The sequence below is a fragment of the Hylobates moloch genome, unplaced genomic scaffold (genome assembly GCF_009828535.3).
Source record: "Hylobates moloch isolate HMO894 unplaced genomic scaffold, HMol_V3 SCAFFOLD_2, whole genome shotgun sequence".
Lineage (NCBI taxonomy): Eukaryota > Metazoa > Chordata > Mammalia > Primates > Hylobatidae > Hylobates > Hylobates moloch.
The window spans coordinates 115,020,588-115,040,998 of record NW_026652277.1 but is presented as its reverse complement, the minus strand read 5'-3'; the positions used below and the strand labels follow the sequence as shown (position 1 = coordinate 115,040,998).

Below are 20,411 nucleotides of genomic sequence, written 5' to 3'. Positions count from 1 at the left end.
CTCATTTTAATCAATGTAAGTAAATATGGCAATTAGTTAAGTGTTTCTGAGTTTCTGTTTTGTATTTACATAATATTAGGTTCCTATCAGAGGATACACATGAAATAGATTGTACTACTTTTTTTTTTTTTTTTGAGATGGAATCTCACTCTGTCGCCCAGGCTGGAGTGTAGTGGCATGATCTCGGCTTACTGCAACCTCTGCCTCACGGGTTCAGGTGATTCTCCTGCCTCAGCCTCCCAAGTAGCTGGGATTACAGGTACACACCACCACGCCCAGCTAATTTTTATATTTTTAGTAGCGATGGGGTTTCACCATGTTGGCCAGGCTGGTTTCGAACTCCTGACCTCAGGTAATCTGCCTGCCTCGGCCTCCCAAAAGTGCTGGGATTACAGGTGTGAGCCACCGCACCCTGCCAGATTGTACTACTTCTTGCTTCAGGGAACATGCTTTTAGGTTATTAATACTTGCTGGAACTGTATTAACACTTATTTGAGTATGTAGTATATTTTAATATTAGTTAATATTGACCCCCCAGATATTCTCAGTGTGGTAGGCAATTTAGTCACATTAGTATATATCATTGCTATTGCTATTGTAATATTGAATTGCACTGATATAACCACCCATGGTTGCAGTGCTGAAATCACTCTTCTGTTTTTTTTTTTTGAGATGGAGTCTCGCCCTGTTGCCCAGGCTGGACTGCAGTGGCGCAATCTCGGCTCACTGCAAGCTCCACCTCCAGGGTTCATGCCATTCTTCTGCCTCTGCCTCCTGAGTAGTTGGGACTACAGGTGCTCGCCACCATGCCTGGCTAATTTTTTGTATTTTTAGTAGAAACGGGATTTCACTGTGTTAGCCACGATAGTCTCGATCTTCTGACCTCGTGATCCGCCCACCTCGGCCTCTCAAAGTGCTGGGATTACAGGCGTGAACCACCATACCTAGCCCTACTCTTCTATTTCATACAGAGAACTCCAGAGGAGATTATTGCTTTTATTAGCTCTGAATCAAGCTAGTAAATGAATTGTCTGTGTTTAAAATAGCTTAACTTGTGTCTTTTAATATTTGTCAGCAGTTCCTGATTTTCTTTTGCCACGATTTTAAAAAATCACATATTTCATGTAGAAGGTTTTAAAAGAAAAGGCCGTGATAATTAATAGAAAAAGGATATGATAAAAATGATGAGGATGTGTAATATATGTGTGTATATGCACATGTAAAATAAACTTTGCCTTTATATATGAGTCATCAGAGTTTTAAATATTTCTGGATTTCCTAAAGGCTTTTAAAGACAAACAAGCTCTCTAGTTAATAATAGTGTTCATTAGGGGTAAAATATGTGCTGCATTTGCAACATATTTAATATTTCACAGTGACTGTGTATTATCTCAGTGAAATATTATAAAGTAGGTGAGAGGGTAATATATTCATTTTACAGGAAAAGAAATTGAGATACACAGTGGTTACCTATTTATCCTAACTGGTTAATTTTTCCTTTTATCCTCAAAGTGTTTCAGTTTAATTGACAAATCAGATAGTCATTCTAATCCATGAACATAAACACATATTGACGTATTGTTTCTGAGAGATTATGTAAGATGTTAATTTGGGTCTGGGATCTATTTAGAATTTTGAAGTTTTTTTTTTCTCCTTATGATATATTAACATAACCAACTACAACAGAGAAAATGGTTGTGCAGTAAGCATGCTTTATTCTACTAACAAGTAATCTGGAGTGAGAGATGATATGAAGTAATAATGGCTAGTCATATGTTCTTCACCAGAGAAATATCTATAATCTTGTGGCAGTGTGGTGATGTTTCAGTTTTTAAATGTGAACCGCTTTGCCCTGAAGGTTAATGTGAAATCTTTACATTTTAAATAGGTTTAAAATGTAAACCTATAGTGGATTTAACTCACAAAGCTATAATGGATTTAACTCACAAAGCTAGGCAATTTCTTAGTGTAGGCCTATAAGAAAAATTTGGTATCTCACTTTTTATATTAGAGTCATTAGATTTTCATATATTTCTGTTTAATGATTTTCTCTCAGCCAAGATGAGAGTGGGTTACTCTCTCACGATTCTAGCCATCTATTTTAAAACCAAATACAGTTTAAAGAGGAAAATTACTTCTGGGCATTGCAGGGGGTCAGTTTTAACAGTGTTTTCTGTACCCAGAACATAATGCAGTTAGTCAGGCTAGCTGATGCTCGTCTTTGAAACGTCTGAAATAGTAACCAGATAAAAGTGTGAAATGTAACCTTAAAATGAGAGTTGCACCAGACTACCTAGTCTGCTGGAAGTGGAGGGTGGAGAATCTGTTTTACATGTCTGGTAGAGATCCTACCTATACTAAAGCTTAAATGGGTATCTTAGTTTTAATGCTGAAATAAGAAATATAAAATGTAGCCTCATATTGATGACATCCTACCTGCTTTCTATCAGCAGATTTAACTTGGTATGTAGAAAAAAAAAATGCTGTAGCTGCCCAAAGTGAAATTTTATTGCGGAAGAAAAATCTGTATTTCTTTGATACATATTCTCTTACACTTGATTTGGGTATGATATAGTTGTCATTCTTTTCTTTGAATTGCAGTTTATTTTTGTTTTAGATTATAGCCACAAAACTGATTTATATAGTTGAAATTCTCTGGGTGAGAATTATACTGTTTTTCTGTAATTCTTCTGATTCAAATGCTTTGATAACACAGAATGGTTGAAATACACTCAACACTATCCAGTTATAAAGCCAAAACTTAAATTATATCAACGCTGTCATGGCCCTTCCCACTTGGCACTGGAGGTGACATTTTCTTAATAAAGAAGGATACAAAAATGAATTGTTGAAATCTGAGGGAAGGCATGCTAAGTAAAAAAAAAAAAAATTGGTTACCGATGCATGTTATAATAGAAGAAATACAGGCTTTGGTGCCAGATAACCTTGGATTTGAATTCATTCTTTGAATTGTACATACATGACCTTTCTGAGACTTAATTATGTTTTCTGTGAAATGGGGAAATTTTTTAAGGAAGTACTATGTCAAGAACCTAACGCAGTAGACATAGTATTGATAGAAGAAAATGATCTTTTTTTGAGAGAGACTTTTAGGGCCAACTACCAAGTTTCAGGGGACAGTCCCTAAAACTGTCTTTACTTCTGACACCAGTTGCAAGCTCGGGGTTCCCAAAACTACCTTAGGTTTGATAATTTGTTAGGACTCACAGAACTCACTGAAAGCTATTATTTTGTTTTCTTAAAGGGGAAGGATATAAATTAACATCAGCCAAGGGAAGAAAGGCATAGGCCAGAGTCCAGAAGTACCAAATGTGGAACTTCTATTGTTTTCTCTTAATAGAGTCAGGCCACGTTCTTCTCCTGGCATCAGTGTGTGACAGTATGCAGGGAGTGTTGCAAAACGGGTGCCCACTCAAGCCTCAGTGTTCATAGTTTTTATGGGAGTTCCATTATGTAGGAGTGGACTACTGAATTGCTCACATGGCTTATTCCAGTTTCCAAGTCAACTGACTCAAAGCCCCCAGCCTGAGACTATTGTTGCTCTTTTGGGTGTGACCAGACCCTAAGCTAAGACTATGTGGGTGTGTCCAGCCTTCACTCTCTATCACATTGTTAGATTATCCAGTGTGACCATAGGACCCTCGTCAAACAAAGATGCTACTATCAGGCGTAACATTCCCAGGGCCCAAAGATGACCTCCAGGAAGCTACAGGCAATGGTCAGATCTTTTTTTTTTTGTTTTCTGAGACAGAGTCTCCCTCTCTTGCCCAGACTGGAGTGCAATGGCGCGATCTCTGCTCACTGCAACCTCCGCCTCCTGGGTTCAAGCTATTCTCCTGCCTCAGCCTCCCAAGTAGCTGAGATTATAGGCACACACCACCACACCCTGCTAATTTTTGTATTTTAGTAGAGACGCGGTTTCACCATGTTGGCCAGGCTGGTCTCGAACTCCTGACTTCAAGTGATCTGCCTGCTTTGGCCTCCCAAAGTGCTGGGATTACAGGAGTGAGCCCAGCAGGCCAGATCTTTTTTTTTGGGCAAGGCCAAATTCTTTACTCCACATTTTCTCCCAGTTAATTTTTTTTGCATTCACTTTATTTGTGTATGTCAAAAAGTCAACCCGATTTTGCTAAAAATAACTAAATCATTGTATTAGTAATCTATTGCTGTGTCACAAAAGTATCAGCTTAAAACAAACATTTATTATCTCACACTCTCAATTTCTGAGACTCAGGCATTCAGGAGAAGCTTAGCTGGGTGGTTCTAGCTCAGGATCTCTCATGAGGTTGCAGTAAAGCTATCAGCAAGGGCTTCAGTATCTGAAGATTTAACTGGAACTGCAGAATTTGCTTTCAGCTTTACTTTAGTTGGCACAGTGCTTCAGTTTCTCATCATATGTGCTGTTCACAATATAGCTGTTTCCAGATCAAGCTAACAGGTCAGAGTATCATAAAGATGGAAGCTTCAGTGTCTTGTAACCTATTCTTGGAGGTGACATACTATCACTCATATTGGTATTTGTAGTCTGTTAGTGACCAACCCTAGTACAGTGTAAGAGGGGATTGTAGAAAGCATAAATTCCAGGAGACAAGGGTCATTGGGGGACATCTTAGAGGCTGACTACCATACTCACTGTGCTCTTTATTAAGAAAATATTTATTTAGTGATTGACTATAGTTAGCATTTTACATGAATATTGCCTAGCCATTTAAAATCATGAGTATTCATTGTGCTTTAACACTTTATTGATCATTTGAGTTCATGCCTATGAATATTATATTCTTTATAACAGGGATAAAAAGGGTATGATGAAGGTCTTTCTTTTACTTGTAAGGCCTCAGGTTTTGCTTTTTGAGGTCTTATGATTACTTTCTTTTTTTTCTGAGACAAAGTCTTGTTCTGTCACCCAGGCTAGAGCGCAGTGGCACGATCTCGGCTCACTGCAACCTCCATCTCCCGGATTCACACCATTCTCCTGCCTCAGCCTCCCAAGTAGCTGGGATTACAGGCACCAGCCACCACACCTGACTAATTTTTGTATTTTTAGTAGAGACGAGGTTTCACCATGTTGGCCAGGCTGGTTTCCAACTCGTGATCCACCCACCTTGGCCTCCCAAAGTGCTGGGATTATAGGTGTGAGCCATCGCTCCTGGGCATGATTACTTTTCATACCTTTTTTTCTCTTCCACATTAGAAGCTCGTTATTACTTGCTTATTCTTTAAAATGCTTTCTTTGCTTTTGGTTTTGTCCAGTATCCACGTATCCAGAACTTTAAGAACTGAATATTAAGTGAACTGAGTATCCTGTGAGAATGTCTTCCAGGCTTTCCTTTTGGACATGTGGAATTGTTTTAAGTGCCTACCTAGCCTTTGTGAAAGTCCTTTTTAGCTTTCTTCCTTATGGAAATCATTCTAGATAGTCGAGGTTGTCAATTTATTTTCTGTATAAAATTTTTAGTTACTTTGTTTGCTAAAATAGATGGTCTCAGGTTTGTTATTCATAAAATGAAGGAAAAAGCTCTAGTGATTAAAGTGGAAAATAGGGATGATTACTCAGCATAAAAAAAAAAACACCAAAAATACATGTGGCTATATAATGGTTTTTTTTTTTCCCGTTGGATTTTGTATCTGAAAGCAGAAATTAAATATTTGGTAGAATATTTATAATCTTTTTTTTTATTATTATACTTTAGGTTTTAGGGTACATGTGCACAACGTGCAGGTTTGTTACATATGTATCCGTGTGCCGTGTTGGTTTGCTGCACCCATTAACTCGTCATTTAGCGTTGGGTATATCTCCTAATGCTGTCCCTCCCCCCTCCCCCCAACCCACAACAGTCCCCAGAGTGTGATGTTCCCCTTCCTGTGTCCATGAGTTCTCATTGTTCAATTCCCACCTCTGAGTGAGAACATGTGGTGTTTGGTTTTTTTGTCCTTGCGATAGTTTACTGAGAATGATGTTTTCCAGTTTCATCCAGGTTCCTACAAAGGACACGAACTCATCATTTTTTATGGCTGCATAGTATTCCATGGTGTATACGTGCCACATTTTCTTAATCCAGTCTATCGTTGTTGGACATTTGGGTTGGTTCCAAGTCTTTGCTATTGTGAATAGTGCTGCAATAAACATACGTGTGCATGTGTCTTTATAGCAGCATGATTTATTGTCCTTTGGGTATATACCCAGTAATGGGATGGCTGGGTCAAATGAGATTTCTAGTTCTAGATCCCTGAGGAATCGCCACACTGACTTCCATAATGGTTGAACTAGTTTACAGTCCCACCAACAGTGTAAGAGTGTTCCTATTTCTCCACATCCTCTCCAGCACCAGTTGTTTCCTGACTTTTTAATGATGGCCATTCTAACTGGTGTGAGATGGTGTCTCATTGTGGTTTTGATTTGCATTTCTCTGATGGCCAGTGATGATGAGCATTTTTTCATGTGTTTTTTGGCTGCATAAATGTCTTCTTTTGAGAAGTGTCTGTTCATGTCCTTTGCCCACTTTTTGATGGGGTTGTTTGTTTTTTTCTTGTAAATTTGTTTGAGTTCATTGTAGATTCTGGATATTAGCCCTTTGTCAGATGAGTAGGTTGCAAAAATTTTCTCCCATTCTGTAGGTTGCCTGTTCACTCTGATGGTAGTTTCTTTTGCTGTGCAGAAGCTCTTTAGTTTAATTAGATCCCATTTGTCAATTTTGGCTTTTGTTGCCATTGCTTTTGGTGTTTTAGACATGAAGTCCTTGCCCACACCTATGTCCTGAATGGTATTGCCTAGGTATTCTTCCAGGGTTTTTATGGTTTTAGGTCTAACATGTAAGTCTTTAATCCATCTTGAATTAATTTTTGTATAAGGTGTAAGGAAGGGATCCAGTTTCAGCTTTCTACATATGGCTAGCCAGTTTTCCCAGCACCATTTATTAAATAGGGAATCCTTATCCCATTGCTTGTTTTTGTCAGATTTGTCAAAGATCAGATAGTTGTAGATATGCGGCATTATTTCTGAGGGCTCTGTTCTGTTCCATTGATCTATGTCTCTGTTGTGGTACCAGTACCATGCTGTTTTGGTTACTGTAGCCTTGTAGTATAGTTTGAAGTCAGGTAGCGTGATGCCTCCAGCTTTGTTCTTTTGGCTTAGGATTGACTTGGCGATGCGGGCTCTTTTTTGGATCCATATGAACTTTATTATTTTTTTTATTAATTTTTTTTTGCACACAAAACAATAAACATTTTCTAAAAATACATACAAACAAAAAGATGCGTATCAAACATATTAGGAAGGTTGCACATGGGAAGTCGGGGAATAGAAATGGGGGGTGGGAATTAAAATAAATGAGAGAGGGACTTTATATGGATCAGTGATAATAACTCAATCCTCTATTTGACAAAGAAGAAGGAGAAGGAAGAGGAAGAAAAAGAAAGTGGGATAAAGAATCAGAAAGGGAGGAAAATAGAAAAAATTAGAGTATGACTCCAGGGTAGACCTGTTTCATATGAACTTTAAAGTAGTTTTTTCCAATTCTGTGAAGAAAGTCATTGGTAGCTTGATGGGGATGGCATTGAATCTATCAATTACCTTGGGCGGTATGGCCATTTTCACGATATTGATTCTTCCAACCCATGAGCATGGAATGTTCTTCCATTTGTTTGTATCCTCTTATTTCATTGAGCAGTGGTTTGTAGTTCTCCTTGAAGAGGTCCTTCACATCCCTTGTAAGTTGGATTCCTAGGTATTTTATTCTCTTTGAAGCAATTGTGAATGGGAGTTCACTCATGATTTGGCTCTCTGTTTGTCTGTGATTGGTGTACAAGAATGCTTGTGATTTTTGTACATTGATTTTGAATATTTATAATCTTACTGAAGCACCACTGTTACAACTCCTGATGTGGTTTGTACTGGATTGGAATAGTTGTACATTTTTTTCTGCCAAGTTCGTTAACTCTTTACCAAAGGAATATTAGGAATTCAAGAAATCACATTGATGCTGAATGATAGCTATACCCCATCATTTGCTATACCCTAATTTTAAATATGGGCATAATCAAGAGCAATAATTTTGATGCACTACTATTTTCTCCCTTTCTAGAGAAAAGTGGAATCAAATTGGAACTTTGTAGAAGAACTGCTGAAAAAGTCCATCAGTGTTCAGGTATGCAATTAAAGTAAGACAGTTTGTGGATTTTGCTTAATTTTTATGTTATAAATTTTATTTTTAAAACCAAGCAAGCTTTTAAAATGATTCAGATAACAAATAACTTTCATGCTTTGAAGGGTTAACTCACAGTAGTTTCTTTTAGTGATTATTCTTTGAAGATTTTTAATACTAAGTTGTCAGTTAAAGGACAAAGATAATATCTAGTTGATGACTTTGACAAAATGTATTCAAAATAAGTGGTAGATGCTTCAGAACTCTGCCATTCCTTGACTGTATAATATCAAACTAGGTGACACAATGAGGGAGATAGTCATTGGCATTGAAAATTCAGCTATATCCTCATCACAGCAGGAAGGTGACTTGCCTTGCTGAGCAATTTGTCTTACAGGCTTGAATCATATTCTAACTGATAAGGTCCTAGTTTCTGAGCATTCATTTCATACCTTATCATTTTTCTTTCTGCAGAGCTGTTAATGTAGTGCTTCATGGCCTAGAGGTCAGACTTGACCTCCTTTTAAAATAGTTTTAAACATGCTGTTCATCACATTTTTAAACATATTGTATGGAAGCCCTGTAAAGTTTTGTAATATGTTATCATTTTTCTAAGAGTTTATGGAGAATTATAATAAAGAATATTTTGGAATTTGGGAAATATTTTTCTTTTAAGAAATAAAGAGTAGTTAAAACTTGAAGAGGAATAAAAAATGTTGTAGTATAATATTGCTTTATGCACGCGTGTGTGTGTGTAGTAGCTATGTCTTTGGAAAACAGTTTAACTGCTTGAAATTTTCTTTTACCCATTATCCGCATTAATTCTTACTTTTTTAGGAAACAAAGGCATTTAGTTATAATATGAATCATATAATTATGAACTATAAATTTTAGCTTAGAATGCCAAAGAATTCTGCATACGTAAATTGGATCAGAAACAAAAGATCTATTATCTTTTTATAATCTTTCCCATAATCCCTATAAAAGTTTTTGTTTATTATATTTCGTCTTATATCGTATTCATTGGTCTTCCTCATTTGTTTTGAGAACATACTGATTTAGTAACTCAAAAAGTTTTTTATGTATATTTTTTATTTCAGAATGAAGGGAATTACTAAAAAGTGGTTGTGAAATAAGATGCATATTACAGTGGTCATTGTCATTTGTGTCAGTTACTAATTCCATCTTAATGCTTTAACCAAATCCAAAGAATTTCAGTAAAGTCTGGATAACATTATTATTCTGTTCAGAGTTACTGAATCTTGAGTCAGTAACTAGGGGCTTTAATTTTCAATTAAGTTGCAACTGCTTGCGTTCTTTAAATTTCTTTCTCCTTGACCCGTGTTTCTGTTGTATTTAATAATTTTTAAACTCCCTTTCAGCTCTAACGGTGTATCAATTTATGTTTTGCACTCAGCTGGTTTTAAGTTACAGAATATTTCTTAGGAAGCTTTAAAGGTTTATATGGATAAATATATATATATATTATATATATTTACATAGATCTCAGCCCTGCACACCAGAGGCCTGGATATAAATTCAGTTCTGTTGGCTGTTGGGGGAGCATGGTGGGAGTGAGACTGACCTTGCTGGCTGCATGGGAGCTGGGTGAGGCCTGCCACTGCCAGCTTTCCCCCACTTTTCTGGAGACCTGTATGAAGCAGCAGACGCAGCCAAAATTCCCCTTCGAACATAATTTCGTAGCCCTGAGAACTGCCCCCGCCCATACCCACTCCACAGTGGTCGCATCAAGCCCTGCCCAAGGAGAGTCTGAGCTCAGACATGCCTAACCATTCCCCCATCTTATGGTTTGTATTAGGGTTCTCTAGAGGGACAGAACTAATATATGTACCGGAGTTTATTAAGGAGTATTAACTCACATGATCACAAGGTCCTACAATAGGCCACCTGCCAGCTGAGGAGCAAGGAATCCAGTGCAAGTCTCAAAGCTGAAGAACTTGGTGTCCAATGTTTGAGAGCAGGAAGCATCCAGCACGGGAGAAAAATGTAGGATGTGAGACTAAGCCAGTCTAGTCTTTTCATGTTCTTCTGCCTGCTCTTTATTCTGGCTGAGCTGACAGCTGATTAGATTGTGCCCACTTAGATTAAGAGTGGGTCTGCTTTTCCGCGCCCACTGACTCAAATGTTAATCTCCTATGGCAGCACCCTCACAGACACACCCAGGATCAATACTGCATTCTTCAATCCAGTGAAGTTGACACTCAGTATCAACTATCACAGTCTTTCTCTACCCACCTGGTAGCCGAAGATAGAAAACATAAACTCATGGGAGCTCCATGGCCCCATCCATCAACTGAGAAACCTGAATACTTATGCAGGTGATTTCAGGGCCAGTTTATATCCCCCCTATAGTACCACAGCTGATGCTCTCTTGAAAGTGCCACCTCCTGGCTGGAGGCCAACCAACTCAAGCCATTACAGCAACTCATAACAGAACAGCCCCGCACCAAGGAAGGAGAAAACAACATCTAATTCCATTACCTATAACATTCTGTTTAACCAGAGGTCCTGAGTCTGTCCACATGACAACTTCACTGCTAGCATAACCAGCATTCGAGAAAACCAGTCTTCTAAACAAAACTACAACAAAGGATCCTCACAGAGTCCATTTCACTCCCCTGCTGCCTCCACCAGAGCAGGTGGTGGTATCCACGGCTGAGAGACCTGAAGATAGATCATATCACAGGACTCTTTGCAGACACCTCCCCCTGCCCTGCCCCAGTACCAGCCCAGAGCCCGGTAGCTCTGCTGGGTGGCTAGACCCAGAAGAGCAATAACAATCACTGCAGTTGGGCTCTCAGGAAGGGGGAGAACACCATATCAAGGGATCACCCTGCAGTACAAAAGAACATTAGTCCTTGGATCTCAGATCTTTCCTTTGGACATGGTCTATCCAAATGAGAAGAATGCAGAAAAACAATTCTGGTAATATGACAAAACAAGGTTCTTTATCACCCCCACAAGATCACACTAGCTCACCAGCAATCAATCCAAACCAAGAAGAAATCTCTGAATTACTAGAAAAAGAGTTCTAAAGGTCAATTCTTATGTTACTTAAGGAGGCAACAGAGAAATGTGAAAACCAGATTAAAGAAATTTAAAAAATAATAACAGATATGCATGAAAAGATCTCCAGAGAAATATATATCATAAATAAAAAACAATCACAACTTCTGGAAATGAAAGACACTTTTAGAGAAATGCAAAATGCACTGAGAAATTTCAACAATAGAATCGAACAAGTAGAAGAAAGAGCATCAGAGCTTGAAGACAAGGTTTTCAAATTAATCCAATCTGATAAAGACAAAGAAAAAAGAATTTTTTAAAAAATGAACGAAACCTCCAAGAATATTGGGATTATGTTAAGTGACCAAACCTAAGAATAATTGGTATTCCTGAAGAAGAAGAGAAATGTAAAAGTTTGGAAAACTTATTTGAGGGAATCTAGGAAAACTTCACTGGCATTGCTAGAGATCTAGACATCCAAATACAAGAAGCTCAAAGAACACCTGGGAAACATCACAAAAACATAATCACCTTAGGCACATAGTCATCAGGTTACCGAAAGTGAAGACAAAGGAAAGAATCTTAAGAGCTGTGAGGCAGAAAGCATCAGGTAACCTACAAAGGAAAACCTATCAAATTAACAGCAGATATTTTAGTGGAATACAAGCTAGAAGGGATTTGGGTCCTATCTTTAGCATCCTTAAACAAAATTATCATCCAAGAATGTTGTATCCAGTGAAACTAAGCTTCATAAATGAAGGAAAGATAAAGTATTTTTCAGGCAAACAAATGCTAAGAGGATTTGCCACTACCAAGCCAGCACTACAAGAACTGCTGAAAGGAGACCTAAATCTTGAACCTCAAAATAAACCAAACAAACCTCTTTAAATCATAAATCTCACAGGGCCTATCAAACAATAACACAATGAAGAAAAAAGACATTCAGGTAACAACTACCACAGTGAATAGAATAGTACCTTACATCTCAGTACTAACGTTGTATGTAAATGACCTAAATGTGTCACTTAAAAGATATAGAAGGGCAGAATGGATAATAATTCACCAACCATGTATCTGCTGTCTTCAAGAGACTTAACACATAAGGACTCACATAACTTAAGGTAATGGGGTGGAAAAAGATAGTCCATTCAAGTGGACACCAAAAGTGAGCAGAAGTAGCTATTCTTGTATCAGACAGAACACATTTTAAAGCAACAACAGTTTAAAAAGACACAGAGGGACATTATGTAATGATAAAAGTATCCAACAGAAGAATATCACAATCCTAAAGAGGGAACGTACACAGCTAACACTGGAGCTCCCAAATTTATAAAATAATTACTAGACCTAAGAATGAGATAGATGGCAACACAATAATAGTGGAGGACTTCAATACTCTACTGACAACACTAGTCAGGTCATCAAGCCAGAAAGTCAACAAAGAAACAATGGATTTAAACTATGCCCTAAAACAGATGGACTTAACAGATATTTACAGAACATTCTACTCAAACTGCAGAATATACATTCTCTTCACCAGCACATGGAACATTCTCTAAGATAGACCATATGATAGGCCAAAAGTCTCAATAATTTTTTAAAAATTGAAATTGTATCAAGTACTCTCCCAGACCACAATGGAATAAAGTTGGAAATCAACTCCAAAAGGAACCTTGAAAACTATACAAATACATGGAAATTAAATAATCTGCTTCTGAATGATCTTTAGGTCAATAATGAAATCAAAATGGAAATTTAAAAATCCTTTGAACTGAATGGTAATAGTGACACAACCTATCAAAACCTCTGAGGTACAGCAAAAGCAGTGCTAAGAGGAAAGTTCATAGCATTAAATGCCTACATCAAAAAGTCTGAAAGAGCACAAACAGACAATCTAAGGTCACACTTCAAGGAACTAGAGAAACAAGAATAAACCAAACCCAAATCCCATCCAAAAGTGGGCTAAGGACATGAATAGGCAATACTCAAAAGAAGATAAGTAAATGGCCAAGAAACAGGTGAAAAAATGCTCAACATCACTAATGATGAGGGAAATGCAAATCAAAACCACAATGCAAAACCACCTTACTCCTGCAAGAATGGCCATAATTTAAAAATAAAAAAAAAAATAGATGTTGGTGTGGACTTGGTGAAAAGGAACACTTTTACACTGCTGGTGGGAATGTAAACTAGTACAAACACTGTGGAAAACATTATGGATATTCCTTAGAGAACTAAAAGAAGATCTAACATTTGATCTATCAGTGCCATGGCTAGGTGTCTATCCAGATGAAAAGAAGCATTATGAAACACTTGCACATGCATGTTTATAGCAGCACAATTCGCAATTGTAAAAATATGGAACCAGCCCAAAAACCCATCAATCAATGAGTGGATAGAGAAAACTTGTTATATATAGAACATGGAATACTACTCAGCCTTAAAAAGGAATGAAATAATGGCATTTGCAGGAACCTGGATTGAGTGGAGACCATTATTCTTAGTGACAACACTCAGGAATGGAAAACTAACCAACATATGTTCTCGTTTTTAACTTGGAGGTAAGCTACGAGGATGCAAAGGTGTAAGCATGATATAATGGACTTTGAGGGCCTGAGGGGAATGGTGGGAGTAGGGTGAGGGATAAAAGACTATACTTTGGGTACAGGCCGGGTGTGGTGGCTCACGCCTGTAATCCCAGCACTTTGGGAGGCCAAGGCAGGTGGATCACCTGAGGTCAGGAGTTCAAGACCAGCCTGGCCAACATGGTGAAACTCTTATCTCTACTAAAAATACAAAAATTAGCTGGGTGTGGTAGCATATGCCTGTAATCTCATCTTCTCGGGAGGCTGAGGCAGGAGAATTGCTTGAACCTGGGAGGCAGAGGTTTCAGTGAGCCAAGATCGTGCCATTGTACTACAGCCTAGGTGACAAGAGCAAAACTCTGTCTCAAAAAAAAAAAAAATGACCATACTTTGGGTACAGTGTATATTGCTTGGGTGATGGGTGCACCAAAATCTTAGAAATCACCACTAAAGAACTTATTCATGTAACCAAACACCACTTGTTCCCCAGAGACTATTGGTTGGGGGGAAAAAGGTAGGTCAGGTGACCAACCATCCTGTCCTGGTTTGCATGGCCCAGAGTTTCAGTGTGAAACGAGGAAACATCTGAGCAAACCAGGATGAGTTAGTCACCCTAGAAGTAGGAATAATATGACTAATCTAAGAAACATGCTGTATGAATTTAGGTCTAGCATAAAGTCAAAATAATATCTTTCCTATGGTGAAAGAGGTGATTATAATATTTAGGAAGAAGTAGTTCTGTGGTTCTCTGCTATTCCTTCAGTTTTAGTGTTCCTTGATTGTATCAATTTATGTTCTGTAAGTAGTATAGGACTATGTGTTGGATTTCTGGAAGCCAATTTTGTGGGTGCAGTAGTAGGTAGTTGTAAAGAATAATATATTTGGATAGAACTATCAGTTTGATTATATCTATTTTCCTCCCATTGAGGTAAATTGAAATCTGACCATGGTCATGTACTTTGACTTGATCTCCAACAGTGACAGTGATGAAAGAGTCCATTTGCTGTATTTAAACAAAATAAAAATCTTCCAAATATACAGCAGCCTTCAAATAAAATTAGTCTACACTTCATTATACTTTTTGTTTTTATTTTTTGTTTAAAGAGACAGAGTCTTTCACTGTCACCCAGGCTGGAGTACAGTGGTGTGGTTATAGCTCACTATAACCTTGAACTCCTGAGCTCAACCACTTCTGCCTCCTTCTCCCGAGTCATTAGGACAGGTGCATGCCACCATGTCTGGCTAATATTTTCATTTTATAGACATGGATCTTGCTGTGTTTCCCAGGCTGATCTTGAATTATTGGCCTCAAGGAATCCTCCTGCCTCAGCTTCCAAAAGTGCTTGGGATTACAGATGGGAGCCACAGCACCCAACCCACCACTACGGCTTTAATCAAGCAAATAATGTTTCAAATTCTTTTTTCTAGCTAGAGAGGATCTGCCAGAAACAGAGGTGGAGTTTTAGTTTAGTAAAGAGAACATATATTGCTCAATTTTACTTACTTAAGTACAAATAGTAAAGTGCTTTAAAAACAGTTTTTTAGAGGTAATCCTATTTAATATTTGTGAATGCTAATTGTAAACGTGTGTTCTACCTTTGGAACAGCATTATTGTTTTCATAGAAGAAAGAAGATTTTTCATCTTTTGCTGCCTGCTTTTTAAAAGATTGTTTTCTGAGATCACAGAAGTAATTTTTAGTTTTATAAAGGTTATGGAAGGGTATTTAAAAAGTAAGCCTGATTTAAAAAAATTATTTTGATTTTTTTAAACATTAATTTGGAGAGTCCCGGAGTAGAAACAACTCAGAATGTGATTAGATCTAAATAATGTGGGACAATAGTCTTCAAATAACTAAAAATCATAGTGTTTCTTGAGTAGAAGGATCGTAACTGGGATATTGAAGCCCAACTCTATTCTCTCCTAAAAATAAATCCAATTAGGCAAACTTCTGTTAACAGTTACTGTTTAGACTGTGAATAAATTTTCTTTTTGTGATGGTTTCTGATAAAGGTAGATTAGTTATGCATAAATAAATGAGCCTTTGTTAAGTTATATATAATAACCAGTTGTTAAATTGCCATTTCTTTTTTCTTTCTTTCTTTTTTTTTTTTTTTTTTTTGAGACAGAGTCTCTTTCACCCAGGCCGGAGTGCAGTGGCACTATCTCAGCTCACTGCAAGCTCTGCCTCCCGGGTTCACGCCATTCTCCTGCCTCAGCCTCCCGAGTAGCTGGGACTACAGGCGCCCGCCACCATGCCCGGCTAATTTTTTTATATTAGTAGAAACGGGGTTTCACCGTGTTAGCCAGGATGGTCTCGATCTCCTGACCTCGTGATCTGCCTGCCTCGGCCTCCCAAAGTGCTGGGATTACAGGTGTGAGCCACCGTGCCCGGCCTTAATCTCTGCTTTAGTCCTTTTTTAAAGAACGTCTTATCTTAATTTTGAACAATCAAATTTAGGCGTATTACATTTGGGCATTACTCCATGAGAAACATCTTTAATTCCATAGCCCTTAACTTGTTTTAACCATGAAAAAGCCATTCTTTCTCTCTTATCTCCCACACCACCCACAACTGAATATTGTGAGAGAAAGTTATACATTCATTTTTACTAAGGTGTCTGACTTTAAATTCTTGATCAGAATCTCAAATGGCCATCAGCTCTAGAATGTTTGCTTTTCTGCTCTCCAAAATGACTTAATGAGTTATTTCAGAACTTCTTTTTTATTTATTTTTTTTTTTTTTGGAGAAAGAGTGTCACTCTGTCTCCCAGTGCAATGGCAGTCTTGGCTCACTGCAACCTCTAGCTCCTCCCGGGTTCAAGCAATTTTCCTCCTTCAGCCTCCCGAGTAGCTGGGATTACAGGTGCCTGCCACCTCGTCCAGCTAATTTTTCTATTTTTTAGTAGAGACGGGGTTTCGCCACGTTGGCCAGGCTGGTCTTAAACTCCTGACCTCAGGTGATCCACCCAGCTCAGTCTTCCAAAGTGCTGGGATTACAGGTTTGAACCACCGTGCCTGGCCCAGAAATTCTCTTTGACATACAATTTAATACGTGCTCTTCTCCAATCCATTCAGGTTAACATCTTGCCTCATAAATCATTGAAAAATAGAATTGGTCAGTTAAGAATTCCTATCTTTACACCTTTAAATCTCTCAACACATCTGCTTCATATTCAACCTCTCAGACTATTCTTCTTTTATATTAGAAGTGTCACTTTCTATCAAGAGCTAATTCCTTCCCTTGTGCACTGGATCTTAACTCTTCTCACCTGTTCAGGGACTTTATTGTTTAGATATTTTCACTTAAATATCTACTTCCTCACCTCCTAGATGCCCTCAGCCATCCATAGTTGAGCTTCTTCATCATAGTCTTCACCATGCCCCAAACTGCTCTGGGAAGGCCATCAGTGACTTCCATATTGTTTCTTCCAAGGGTTCTTATTTCTTCTTCTTGTAACCTCTGAGCAGAGGTCAGTCCTGTTCACCATTGTCGTTTTTCTGAAGTACTTTTCTTGGCATCCGCAGTGCCTGGTTTCCTTTTTACTTCATTGACCACTTGTTTTTACATATAGAGTATTCTCCACTGGCTTCATATCAAAATGTTGTAATATCAAACGGCTCTCAGTTATGGATCCTTTTTTCATTGACCCAAATTTATGTCAACAACTCTGACTTTAATCCCTTAATTCTAGACCCATAGGTCAGATTGTCTGCTTAATAGCTCTCCTTGTATACCCTGGACACTCACCTCATAAGTTCTTCCTTTACTCTTTGCCATTTCAGGAAATAGCACCATTGACCTATTTCCTTATGCCGAAACCTGAAACTTCTTTCTTTCATACCTTAATGTAATTTACCAGCAAATCCCACTGAATCTTTTTCCAAACATATCTTTAAAGTTTCAGTCTTATAGTTTCACACAATCGCCTCCTACCTGGTCTCCCTGCATCTCTTCTTATCCCCTCTATTCACTCTTTATGTATAATCCAGAGCAGTGTTTTTGACACAATCACATCATGTCACTTCTGTGCTTACTCTCTTCCAGTAGCTTCCCAACATATTTAAAATGCAATCCAAATTTCTTACCAAGACCAGTAAAGCCTCAAATGAGATATGATGTCTTACTGTCTAGAATTTTATAATGCCAAGCCTACTAATAATTAAAGAACTGTCCACTCATTTTCCTTGCCTTGAATGTTTTTCTTCCAAGTCTTTATTGACTTTCATTTAATCATATAGTTCAATTGCAGCCCTTCAAAAGGCTTTTCCATTCATAGCAGCTAATAAAATAGTGATGCTCATCCTCTGCCAATTACTTTGCCACATTACTTTGCTTTGTTTCATTTTTCACAGCAGTTATTTCTGTTCAAATTTATCTTGTTTTAGTGTCCTTTTCTTTCCAAAAATGTAAGCTCTACCAGTACATGTGCTATGTCTGACTTACTTGTTGTCCTATGCCTAGTACGTTAAAACAGTGCCTAGTATGTGGTAAGTTTTAAATACAATTGTTGAATGATTGGAATTCAGAATGTGTTATTTAAAAAATATATGCATGGTTATATCGTCATAGAAAAAGCGTCTATGTTTTTTCTACTTCCTTTTCCTCCTGTTATCTCCTAATAGGTTAAAATAGATGTACTCTGATAATCCTTTGGTTTTAGAAAGAACAACTCCTATAATCCTATAAAAAATTCGACCAAGTACTTAAGTATGACCAAGCCCTCTGGATTTGTGTACATCTTAATCATTACGTCATTTTTGCCACTTCTTTCTGGTTTGGGTTTCTTTTCTGGTTTCTGGGTTTCCAGTACCATTCAATTATGAAACACCTGTAATTTTTAAATAATTGAATTTAAAGTCGAATTATGTGATATCTGTTATCTGAATGTGTTAATGGTCTTTAAAACAAGTTTTGGGAAGTATATGTTATGTTGATTTAAATCTAGTCTGCATATGAGAATGGGTATGATTGGGTGACACATTTATTTTCTTTTTAGCTTCAGGTTATACAGTACAATATCAAGTGAAAATGTTTATATTGCCAGAGCTCATTTACCTTCTCATAACTTCAGTTTATTTTTTTAGGGTGTCATTGTAGAAGAACAATTACGAATGTATCTTCACTGTTGTTTGACACTTTGTGATTTCTGGGAGCCAAACATTGCAATTGTTACCATTTTATGGGAATATTATAGTAAGAACCTGGTGAGTGAATAGAATATGAATTTACTCCAGGAATTTTAAGAATTTGTACGTATTTGAGGAATGTCTTTATGGTTTAATTATGAATAGTTACGGATTTTTCTTAAAAAGTTAATTTTTTTCAGAGTAGATTGGAGTAGCTCATGAATAGTTTTATCTTTAACATTGTAGAGCTTTGTCATAAGGAAGACAGCATTTGGTATCCTTTTTCTCTTGAGAGCAAGTGTAAACAAAGTAGCTAAAATGTATCAGATATTTATAAAATCTTCATTTATAAATGTTTCTAATAATAATTGATTGCTTATGACACATTGAACAGGGACTGCTGTCCTGAGTAAGAAACAATCCTGGCATTTGAGTAGCTTATAGGCTAGTGGGTGGGTATACATACATTGTGGGAAAAATAGTTATAATTGTGGAACTCCAGAGAAGTGGGTATCTAACCCAGTATCTGTATTTGTGGAAGACTTCATGAGGTCATACTTTTTGAACTTGGCTTTGGGAATGAGTAGAATTTTCTAAGAACAGAAGAAAAAGGGATCCAGGCAGAATGAACAGTATGGACAAATACATAGAGGTATGAAAAAGCATGGTCTGTTCCTATCATGTTAATAGTTCTGAATTATAGGCCTGGGATGACTATGGAGAGACTGAAGATAGGAGACTAGAGAAGACAGTCTGGGGCTAGACTATGAAGGGTTGAAGATAATGTACAATTAATTCTGGTTTATTCAGGAGACACTAAATAGCAAGGATGTGACTTAGGTATGTGTTTGAGAAAGCTTTTTTTTTTTTTTCCTGAAAGTGGTGTAAATGAATTGGGTACAGGCAAGTTAGTGTTTTTTTGTAGTTGTATGAGCAAATAATACTATGGCTAAGAACTGAAATAGGGACAATATATTTAGAAAGGAGAGGATGAGTTTGGAAGATTAAAATTTTAAAGGTAGATTTAAAGGATTTATACTTTGTGTATAGAAAGGAGATTTGGGATGTTTTTGGTTTGGGGTAAATAATTAGTGAACCTCTCAATCAAAATAGAAAATGGTAATGGAAGATATACAAGTAAATAACGTTTGGATTTGTGGATAATGGAGCTTATTAAAAAATAAGAAAAATGCCCTTCTCTGAAGCATAATTTTAGGCTAGTTGGAGAAATGACTGATTCTAGTCTTGAGGCAGGATGTGTACAAGGTGAGTCTAGGGTGTCGTGTCATACCAGAAAGCAGGAAAGGTATCAAATTAAGCTAGAGTTGTGTCAGAAGGACACAGGAGCCAACCTGAAGGAACGTCCATTGCCCAGAGAATGGGAAAATTTGAACATAAGAAAGAATAATGACTGCAATGGATTAAAACATATTAACTATATTTAAATCTCTGAGTTTACGCTTCTTTGTAAAAAGTTACTCTGGAAAAAAACCACCTAATTCTGA

General features: G+C 37.4%; 1 protein-coding gene across 6 annotated transcripts in view; it reads left to right on the top strand.

Moving 5' to 3' along the window:
* The window catches only part of MMS22L (MMS22 like, DNA repair protein), a 165,732-nt gene that overhangs the window by 30,591 nt on the left and 114,730 nt on the right, over window positions 1-20,411 (top strand). For all 6 annotated transcript variants that reach the window (XM_058435413.1, XM_058435410.1, XM_058435414.1 and 3 more), the window contains 2 exons: window positions 8,106-8,168; window positions 18,865-18,984. In XM_058435413.1, coding sequence (XP_058291396.1) covers window positions 8,106-8,168; window positions 18,865-18,984 — 183 coding nt within the window. The remainder of the gene's footprint in view (window positions 1-8,105; window positions 8,169-18,864; window positions 18,985-20,411) is intronic.